This window comes from Oncorhynchus nerka, linkage group LG1 (genome assembly GCF_034236695.1).
Source record: "Oncorhynchus nerka isolate Pitt River linkage group LG1, Oner_Uvic_2.0, whole genome shotgun sequence".
Taxonomy (NCBI): Eukaryota; Metazoa; Chordata; class Actinopteri; order Salmoniformes; family Salmonidae; genus Oncorhynchus; species Oncorhynchus nerka.
The window spans coordinates 18,432,440-18,443,961 of record NC_088396.1 but is presented as its reverse complement, the minus strand read 5'-3'; the positions used below and the strand labels follow the sequence as shown (position 1 = coordinate 18,443,961).

At 40.1% G+C, this 11,522-nt stretch overlaps 1 protein-coding gene across 8 annotated transcripts in view; it reads right to left on the bottom strand.

Annotated features, from left to right (window-relative positions):
- Positions 1-761: 761 nt before the first annotated feature.
- Positions 762-11,522, bottom strand: part of tns1b (tensin 1b) — a 298,140-nt gene continuing 287,379 nt past the window's right edge. For 7 of the 8 annotated variants that reach the window (XM_065011831.1, XM_065011762.1, XM_029634666.2 and 4 more), the window contains 7 exons: positions 8,887-8,964; positions 8,698-8,769; positions 8,528-8,554; positions 7,655-7,823; positions 7,345-7,413; positions 6,015-6,044; positions 762-3,845 (listed from right to left, as the gene is read on the bottom strand). In XM_065011831.1, the coding sequence (XP_064867903.1) occupies positions 3,704-3,845; positions 6,015-6,044; positions 7,345-7,413; positions 7,655-7,823; positions 8,528-8,554; positions 8,698-8,769; positions 8,887-8,964 (587 nt within the window). In that variant the 3' untranslated portion in view covers positions 762-3,703. The remainder of the gene's footprint in view (positions 3,846-6,014; positions 6,045-7,344; positions 7,414-7,654; positions 7,824-8,527; positions 8,555-8,697; positions 8,770-8,886; positions 8,965-11,522) is intronic. The other variant, XM_065011799.1, reaches the window with a different exon arrangement.

Here is an 11,522-nt window from a genome sequence, read left to right as displayed (position 1 = left end):
AAGCATTTCTATTTCATTTTTGTTGTTGTTGTGAAACTTGCATTCAATTACCACAAAGGGATTTATGACAAACTTTTTTTTCTGTCAACCCTGTTAATTTATTTGGCACTTAATAGGCACTTACTATAGTACATTTTTGTATGTTAAAATGGGAATGCCCTTTGAACCCTTGTTTTTTTATTAAGTTGAACATGTGCTCTCTATGACAGAATGTCTAGTAAACGTGTGCTCTCTAGTACGCGTTTTTAGTTTAGTTTACTCTAATAACCTTGTTGCTGTCTGATTTGAATTTGATAGGCTGATTTGGCTGATAGGAAAGAATGGGCTGCATGGTATGACGAAGTGACGCGTACGATGTACATATTAGGACATAGATCAGATGGGCTCCTGAGTGGCACAGTGGTCTAAGCCACTGCATGTCATTGCTAGAGGTGTCACTACAGACCCTGGTTCGATTCCAAGCTATGATTGGGAGCCCTGTACTGTAAGGCAGCACACAATTGGCCCAGTGTCGTAAGGGACTGGCTGGGGTAGGCTGTCATTGTAAATAACAATTTGTTCTTAACTGGCTTAGTTAAATAAAAATGTACATAGGACCCACAAAATAGCTATGTTTAACCTATGTGAACAGTAATAGTGGTCCAGTAGTGTGTGAACAAAGGTCAGAAGTTAGTATTACTCTTTCATATGAACAGACATCCTAAATGTGAATAGACATTAGACAAGCACATAACATTCCCAAGTATGCTTTAAACATGGAGTGATTTGTATTACTTTTTAATGTGTTTTTTTCTTCTCAGAAACAATAAAAGCCATACCGTAAAGCAAATCAAAATACATAAAGGTTCTGTACAGGCATAGTAGCACATTCACACATTTTAAGTCTAGGCGATTTCCTCAAAGTGGGCACACATACAAAGGAGACGTCTTACACAATTGTTTTTTGTTGACAAACATTCATTTCGTGGTAGAGGGTGATTTACTCCACAACCATTTATCACAGGTTGATCATACACAAATGCAGAATCTACCATGTTTTTTTGCCACATATATTGTTACAGTTGTGACTATCAACACAATAAATAGGATTCAGTTCAAACGGAGGGATTCTCATTGAAGAGGAGTGAATAGTTGAACAAGCAAAAAGCCACGGGAGAAGACAGTTGAGCTTGAACAGAAAATACCTAGTTGATACAAAACATTGAGTTAAAAGAAGTGGACTGAACATGCAAACTATTTCTGTGTATTTTGACATGACAGAATCCCATTTATAAGTGCGATGTATTTGTATTTTTTTACTGGAGTATATTTGACCATTGCGTTACGGCTACCCTGCTCCTTTGACCATTGAGTTACGGCTACCCTGCTCCTTTGACCATTGAGTTACGGCTACCCTGCTCCTTTGACCATTGAGTTACGGCTACCCTGCTCCAAACATAATTGAATTGAAGGACATTCACAAAATAAAAACGGCAAAATATTGCCCTAATATTTGGGCATAAAAGTCTTCCTCATTCAGTAAATGATCATTTGAACTCAGCACTGGCCATTTGAGTATTGCGTGTCTACTAAAGGCCATTGCTGAAATCACAGTTGAAACTCTACAGTAAAAACACAATGGGTAGTCAAAATGTGTTTTACCACATGAGGGCAGTAGGCCCTATATAACAAAATGTGTTTTACCATATGAGGGCAGTAGGCCCTATATAACAAAATGTGTTTTACCACATGAGGGCAGTAGGCCCTATATAACAAAATGTGGAATTGCTCAGGAAAATACTTCTGGTGGAGATTTTACTAATAAACCTGTGATGTTAGATTGAGGATGTAATCAAGGAAGTAATATTTAGCCTCTACACCTTCTGAGAACATACACAGCAAGTCTGTTTACATGAAGTAGTCATTTCAATCATCTCACTGTTTTGCCAACTACAAATATGGGTGTTGATATTTCACATGAAAATATTTAAGTGTTTAACTCTGACCATTCAATTTTTTAGGCTGTTTCATTTGGACATGAGCGTAAAATGTCGTCTCCATTTAGGATGAATCTATGACTTTTGCAACAAAGGACTTTCCTAGCCGCTCTTTCTCCCAACTAACAAAGGACGTTTCCTACAAAGGCAAAGTAATGCAGTGGAAAAACATACTCAAAACAACAAGGACAAGCTTTAAAATGTATACACTTTACACCATATATATTTTGATGCACTTTTTTTTGACTCTTTCAGTAATCTTGATGTAGACTATACAATATATGTATACAAGTAATATGAGTTAACATAGAGCGACAGAGCAAAAAAATAAATATTTTGTTGAAGTTTTATATATATCTATATATGTATATTTATATGTATATAGCTTACTTGTGGGTATGATGTGGGTGTTTACAAGTTTGACAGGATGATGTGTAGGGATAGTGGCCTTTCTCGATCTAGACTAAGATGGTTGCAAGGGTAGAATATCTGCAAACTTCCAAAGGAGAAGAGAGAGAGAGAGCTTGATGCTGTAGCAGTGACAACCTGGACATAAGCTCTCATTGCCCAAACCCACTCAAAAGTCAGCAGTGAACTCTGTTCTTCCATGATGCTCATACATGCACAGAGAGGAGTGGCAGTTTTTCAATGTTAATCCATGTTAAACACACAAAGGGTAACCATTCAGCCTAACCAATATTTCTCCATAGAGGGGTGCACATTGCAGGTTGGTCTAGAAGTAGGGTAACAGCAGATTTCAGCTACCAAAGATATTATGGGGTCAAAATACCACTGTGTAGGTGAATAGTTGGACTGAACTGGACAAGCTTCTATCCATCCTCCATCCGTTAAACAGAAGAGGGGAAAAGAACAATGGAAGTTGGAGAAGCGTGTGTTTGCCCATTACAAATTTGGTCTGTATGTAGAAGAGAGCAGGTATGCTTCTTTCTTTCTCTTTCCATTTTTTATTACAGAAAGCAAAAAACAAAACAAAACAAAAAAAACTACATTTCAGGCCCCAAGTCATCCACGCCTTACCCAGAAAGCACTCCGTGATATTTACATTAACTCAACTCACCAGCATGCAAAAATGTCCTGGAATACGCTTTGCGAAGAAGGCAAAGATGCAAACTCTTTAAGAATAACATACATACAGTATCAGTACTTGTATATAGAAAGAAAATGTAAAAGATTTTTTTTTGATTAATACTTTTTTTTTTTTACAAAATATAATTTCCAACAGACCTTCCGACAGTGGAATACTCACCCCTGGCTACTTAAAAAAAAATCTTTGGTTGACCAGTCCAAACGCCTGATAGCTTAACACTTCTACGTCAAACAACCTTACTTCTTCTTCTCTTTTTTTAACGAACCATGCTCACTGACATCATCATTGACATAAATGTATCCTTCCTGTTCTTGTGTTACCCTGCTAGAGAGATCACAATGGCCCCCCAAAGCCAACATCCCACATAGCCACAACCACAAACTGCACTTCCTCTATCCCCCCTAGTTAGCGCCACACAGGAGTCCTTCCAAGAAGAACACACACGTGTGTAAACACCACGTGCACTCACAAGTAAAAGACAAGATCAGAAGGAAAGAGGTGACACATAAGATCAGAACAAAATAATACAAACAAAATCCAAAATAGAACATACATTTCCTCCGTGGTTAAAAAGAACAAAAAAAGAACAAAAAAAAACAGGGGTCGTCAAAAGTTCAGCTCATTGTTTCTGCGAGCCGATCATCACCTTGGAAACAAAGTTCACGATAGCGCTGGCGGGCTGATCGGGGTCCATCTCAGCAAAGAGGTGACTGACGTTGTCAGTTGTGCTTCCTTGCTTCCGAGCCACGAACCCAAAGAACCTAAAAAGAGAAGGGAAACTGTCAATGGGTCTCCTCCAATCAGTATCTTCTGTTTGGCTCGTTCTGAGAGGACTGGATTGGTGAAATGAATCTGTAGGACATTATATGAATCATTTATGGAAAGTGTGTGTGTGTGCACCAAATGGGTTTGAACCCTGGTTGTCTTCACATCACAAAACTGTGTTAGCCCACTGAGCTAAAGCCTATTACTTCAGGCCTTAGGCAAGTTAACTCATCACTCAAGCATGGTCCACCCACTTCCATTATCATTAATGCTTTTCTGTATACATTTAGAGATGTTGTTACGCTCCATTTTTGTTTTTTCCATCTCTATAGTTATGTGGTCAATCTCTAGGGGGTAAAGACACACCATGCCACTGTTATCATTTTTACTTATTTACTGCATTGATGTAACCAGGGCCTGAAACTAACTTTTTAATCTAGGAGCCAGTGATGTAGCCATATTCTCAGGGTATATTCAACCCACCTTCATCAATTCAGAGAAGATTTTGAGAACTGTCTTAAACTGAATAAGAAGGTACTTTACATACTACGTGCATTTCACATGAGCATGCATCTGAAATCAACATTTTGGACCCACAGCCAGTGTTGCTGCTTTACCAGCCACTCAGACAGCTTTTGTCTGGAGCTACACTACTGGTCAAAAGCTTTAGAACACCTACTCATTCAAGGGTTTTTATTTCATTTTTACTTTTGTCTACATAGAATAGAATAATGGTAAAGACATCAAAACTATGAAATAACACATATAGACTCATGTAGTAAGCAAAAAAGTGTTCAAAATATATTCTTCTTTGCAGCAATGCGACCATGATTCAGGCAGTCTCCTCTGAACAGTTGATCTTGAGATGTGTCTGTTACTTGAACTCTGAAGGATTTATATGGGCTGCAATTTCTGAGGCTGGAACTCTCATGAACTTATCCTCTGCAGCAGAGGTAACTCTGGGTCTTCCATTCCAGTGGCGGTCCTCACGCGAGCCAGTATCATCGTAGCGCTTGATGGTTTTTGCAACTGCACTTGAAGAAACTTTCGAAGTTCTTGAAAATGTCCGAATTGACTGACTCTCATGTCTTAAAGTAATTATGCTTATTGGAGCTGTTCTTGCCATAATATGGACTTGGTATTTTTCCAAATTGGGCTATTTTCTGTATAACCTTGTCACAACACAACTGATTGGCTTAAGAAGGAAAGAAATTCCACAAATTAACTTTTAAGAAGGAACACCTGTTAATTGAAATGCATTCCATGTGACTACCTCATGAAGCTGGTTGAGAGAATGCCAATAGTGTGCAAAGCTGTCATTAAGGCAAAGGGTGGTTATTTGAAGAATCTCAAATATAACATATTTTGATAAAAAAAAAACTTGTTTTGGTTACTACATGATTTCATAGATATTATTTCATACTTTTAATGTCTTCACTATTATTCTACAATGTAGAAAACAGTAAAAATAAAGAAAAACCCTGGAATGAGTAGGTGTTCTAAAACTTTTGAACGGTAGTGTATTTTGCTTGCCCTGGCTGTAAACGACAAATGTCTTATATTAATGATTATGATATTGTCATAGTCTTTGTCTACTTGATATACTGCCTTTAAAGACAAAGGAGTTTAATCCAATTGTGCCCTAAGTCTCATAACAGTAAATTCATAGGAACTATGATACCGGAGTTTAAAACCTCAAACCATGACATGTTAAACTCTAAAGGTGTGACTGCCAACGCTTGGTTTTGTTGGCATAACCTGCCCAGTCATCTATTCCTCCTCTCTGAATCATTGGTGGGGTACCTACAACCTTTCTTGTTTCCCCTCATATCATGGCTGAGCTCCAAAATATCACCTTTCATTTGGCGCAGGTCAAGAACTGATGGTAAGTCGGTCTGAGTGAAATGTTTCTCCCAAAGACCATGGAGGTCAAGCTAAACAACTGATCTACCTATCCCTAGTTCTAACCAGTGAAAACCATCCTCGGACAACTAACAAAGTATCAAGCACCTCCACCGGTTAGCTAGTTTGCTTAACTTTCTTCAGTGGCAAACGTTGCTCTGTAAACTCTCAGTCAAAGTGGTTGGGCTATAAACAGTATATGCAACTACATAAATAAATATACTAGGTTTAGGTGTATGGTACTCAGGTGCATGTATACTTACTTGGCTGTGCCCCCTTCAGGTTTGTTCCACCTGTAGAGAGAGAAATAAACAGTATTCTATCAGGTAACATTTTGTATGATGTATTCATGACATATAATATTATGAGGTCAAAGGCCCCATTCATTTAAAAAAAAACAGAGATTGCTGCTTTTCGATTACTCCCCGCGTACATGCCCACGTACATGGGTGTGTGTGTGTGTGTTTGTATGTGTGTGGACAGCATTAGTGTGCTGTAGCTCAGTTTATACAACGGGTGGGTCTAATGATGATTGGTTAAAACCGCATTCCAGCCGGTGTCTATTCCACAAGTTACCACCGGCTAAATCTATGACATTAAATAGCCTATTTACTCCGTTCCATCTGACGTCCCAATCCACTGTCTCATCAGCCCAGCCAGGCAATTTAGAAACTTGATATCCACTATAAAAAGCATCTAGACATTATCTCACATTTCTTTTAGTTTTCAGCAGCGGGAGATTTGTATAAACCTTGCTGTCTGTATCTCTGACATCTGCAACATTGTTTCAATATTCAAATTCCATCTACAGCTGTCTCGTAGTAATGAAGGTAGGGTTCGGGAGTTGGGACGAGACAGACAGGCAGGCAGCATTTCCCAGCCAGTCAAAATCATGAATCAGCTGGCATCATTTTTATGGATGTATATACAAAGTAATGTCAATTGAAAAAGGTCAAACGAAACGAAGTGGAGCTAGTTTGCAGCTTCAATTTGAAGTTATTGTGAACAACAGTGTCCTGACGAGAGAACACATTTTCCTTGACGGGCCGCACTCATTAGCTCATTGTTATGGATGTATCCAAATAAATGTCACTAGAAAACTGCTTAAACAAATGCAAATGATGCTACTTTGTTGTTATTCTGGCTGCACTGTTTGACGTGTCTGTAAGTTAGCCGTAGTTGGCTAGCTAGCAAGCAAGGTATAAGAACGTTGCCAGACAGTATGGCAATCGAACATTTAATACGAACGACTGGATCTCGTCCATAGATACAGAACAAATAGACTGAACGACTGGGTCATTTGACCATCCGGCTTGGGTAGCAACTATAGATTTGTGTCGGGACGATCTGTGGATGGATGAAATAGTATGTATAATTTCATTGACATATTTTCTTTAAAAACATCATTTGAATCATTACTTGAATATGCTGGTAACCCGTTGCATAAAAGTGATAATTCCATCAAAGCCAGTGTTTTGAGGATATATTGGCATGGTTTGCCGGCCCATAACTTCATCTAGGGCCTAACAACACCCATGCCAATATATCCTCCAAACAACGGCTTCGATTGCATTGTCACTTAAGTAGACTCACTTTCTCTCCTGAGGGTCGATATCACAAAATGTGACAGTGTTGATGGGGTAGTGGCGCCGGAAGAAAAGCCTGTAGGGAAAAACTATGTTTCAGCACATTGCAATATAGCAATTCATAAGCTACTGCGTAACTAGCTACTACAACGCAAGTTGGATTGAACAGAGGCATAAATTGTAACCCTCGGTCAGAGTGAGCTCTATCTGGAAGTCAGTTTCAAATATGTTTTATTGTTGGGCAGAATTACAAATTCAATATACACTCTTGTGGTTATTCTCTATTTCATACACAAATGCCTGTGCATCCTACTCACTTCCTCTGGTTGTCGGTCAGGGTGATGCCTTGGGCCGACACCTTGAAGTGCACGATGGTGGCGGTGGGCGGGGACACGGCAGCCACCGTCTCCGAGATGGCCTTGGCGACGGCCTGAGGTCCCGTCAGAGACTCCATGTCCACCGAGTTGATGTACAGCACATTGCATGCTGGGAAAAGAAGAGAGAGGTGTAGCCAATCAGAGACAGTGCATTTCACACTGGAAAGAGGCGAGAAGTGATGCCATGGGCTGTCTGGTTCTTCAATGATACAACAGATATGGGTTTTGTTGTATTGTTTTCTGTTGTGAAGTGACATGATCAATAGTTTACAATTGTTTCATGTATAGGATTTATCATGTATGCTTATGATCAGAGAAACATGATAGAATCTATTACAAAACTCCATTCATCAGTGTATACTATGTAGCACAGCAGTTTAATGCAAAAAAGCAATAGTACATTCTTGACAGTTTTCAATGCAGTTAAGCGAATCATTTCATACATGGAGACAAGACATATATCACATTGGTATTAGTGGGTTTATAGTTCTGCACCTCAGCAGATATAAAAAAAATAAAAAAGACATCTGTATTTCCATGCAACACATTTCCATTGCTCTAAGGACGGCACATGCATTCTGGGACAAGGCTGGGGGAAAAAAAGACATCGGACAGAAAAGCTGGACAGGTGCATTGTTGTTGTCTATTAGATGGAGAAAGAGACAAACACACGGGCGCGCCCACACACACTCACGCACACTCATGCACAGACTTCTGAGGTAGACATCAGGGATCTGGGCTAGAATGCAGCAGTCAGGGACCAACAGTCACATATCAGGAAGACAAATTCAAACGAAAGGACACAGGGTTTACCATGGGAGTCAGCAGGGGCCCTCTGCCCTATAGTGACACAGAGGTGATGTCACCAGTGGGGGGAGAACAGTGGAATGGTTCAGATTATGTCACAACAAATAAAGTAATTTAGATTATCTTTCTGTTACGTAATGCTCAGCAAAACTGCTGACTGAGATATTGCTTCTTACCGGCTCCTTGTTTGAGGAGTTCAGCTGCTGGGTTGGTTGGTGTGGCAATATCCGGCACATCCTCGTGGATATCTGAAACGCAGGAGAAGCAGATTCTGCAGAAATTCCTCACACCACACTGTTGTATGTATCCATGTACATATTCATTCAAGAATACACGCACGCACACACACACTCTCCTGGCCTCACCTCTGGTAGGTATGACCAGTTTACAGGGCAGGGCCTGTGGAGTCATGGCGTGCTGGTACACCAGAGCGGACAGACATCCTAGAGAGACACCAACACAAAGAGATATTAGTATTAGCCGTGCCAACAGGACAAAGATTCTATAAAGATTACATATCCTGATCCAGACATGTAGATCACACACCCTGGACCCACACTTTCACACATACCCCATTCCCACACTCACACACTCCTCATAGCAACACGTTCACTCACCCCATACCCACACACTCCTCATAGCAACACGTTCACTCGCCCCATACCCACACTCACACACCCATGGTGCATTTCCACTATGGATTTACCCCACTGTTTTACCAAAATGCCTCAGACTTTTGTGTTATTAACTCCACGGCCCAGCTCCTGGGACTCACTGGGCCATGCTCCTGGGACTCACTGGGCCATGCTCCTGGGACAGTGGACCTGCTCTGACTTGGTGCCAACGAAAGGCTGTTGGGGCATTTTAGGTGGCATTTACATACAGGTAACAATCGCTAATTGTGAACATGGGTTTATGCCTTCCGACGTTTAACACCTTCCCACAACTGTTTTAATTAAGCAGAGGTTGTTGATTCTGCTCTTCACAAGTCCTCACTCTCAGCCCTAGCTATGGAAACACTATTTCCTTAGTATAACATCAGGGTGTATATTGTAACACTTGTGTTACAATCAAAAATCAGCAACAGTGTCTAATTTAACCCCACATCCCTCCCTTTAGAAAATTATCTGTCACGACGTGGCCCTTTTGAGCAGCTGTTCATGTTAAAAGCATTAGCATAGTTAGCATAGTGTAGTTATCAACTGTATTACAGTGAATCCTCTCTTTGTCTACCAAGCCGTCATATCGGCTTATCCCACTAGGGACTTTCAGTGTATTATATCAGTAACCAATTCTAGGGTTGCTAGGGTTCGTGCAGATATCCAATGATTTGTGACATTCAGAATATGACTGATGAGGTAATAATACATTAATAAGTGATTGTAATCGATAAGATATGAAAATATCTGAAGAATTATATTCGGGAAATTGTAACTCTATAAACAACAGTTTCCTGTGGTGCCCCGACTTCCTAGTTAATTACTATTCTGTGATTCGTTGAAATACGGAACAATTACACATGGAGAATTTCATTGATAATATACAGTCTTCACATTTAATGACGGCAAACGCTACGACAAATTCAATAAGTAGTCTAGAGGATAAGGTTACTTCAAGAGGCCCATTTTTAGACTGATGCTGGATGACTTGTTAAGTCATCCCTAAATGTGTGCTTGGGCCAGTAGCCATCTTCCTGTGGTTCTCAGTAAGAGGAGTCTAACACACACATGCATACAGTATTTCATATCTAGATTTGACACTGTGAAAATTGCCTTCATTTATCAACAGCTCAGATGTGGGAGGGAAGGTCGCTAGCTGCCAGCTCTGGGTTCAAATACTATTTGAAATAACTGGCACTGCAGGCAGGCAAATGAAAACGTATTTTAAAGATTTCAAATAGTATTTGAACCCTGGTCTGGAGCTAGCTAGTCTCCCCCACACCTTCTCAAGATGATCTTACACAAGGCTCCTGTAGCCGCATGCTTTGCAGCTTACGTACGCCACCCAGCCCTATGTTAGCATGCTTTTTTTGATCTTGCTATCATCCTTTTGCACCCGAAGGATGGGGGGGGGGAAGCCTTGTCCCTTATGCTGATAACTCCTTCCAGCCCCTCATTTATACACATGCAGTGGTGTAAAATACTTGAAAGTACTATTTAAGTATTTTTGGGGGGTATCTGTCCTTTACTATTTTTATTTTTTTTGCAACTTTTACTTCACTACATTCCTAAAGACAATACTGTACTTTTTACTCCATACATTTTCCCTGACACCCAAAAGTACATTTTGACAGGAAAATGGTCCAATTCACACACTTATCAAGAGAACATCCCTGGTCTTCCCTACTGCCTCTGACCTGGTGGACTCACTAAACACAAATGCTTCGTTTGTAAATTATGTCTGAGTGTTGTAGTGTGCCCTTGGCTATCCGTCAATAAAAAACAAGAACATTGTGCGTTCTGGTTTGCTTAATATAAGGAATTTGAAATGATTTATACTTTCACTTTTGATACTTAAGTACATTTGAGCAATTCCATTTACTTTTGATACATACGTAAGTATACTTAAAGCCAAATACTTTTAGACTTTTACTCAAGTAGTATTTTACTCGGTGACTTTCCCATTTACTTAAGTCATTTTCTATTACGGTATCTTTACTTTTACTCAAGTATGACATTTGAGTACGTTTTCCACCACTGTACACACACACACACACACACACACACGGAATGTGGTCTGCGGATTAAATTAGAGGGGGATACATTTGAACCATACTAAATTACTTTAACTGATCCCATACTATAATTAGGATTACACATGATGGGCTGGGAGAACGGATACTCTTTCAAAGGCTGGGACACGGGGAGCACAGAGGGGATCAGAGTCATTAGACCAACACAGCCAAGAGTAAGAGTTAGTCACCCCAACCACATGAACCTCATGTCTGGAGCGCACTCCTCCCCCGTTACACAATCTGAGAAACAAGCCATGTTGTTGTCAG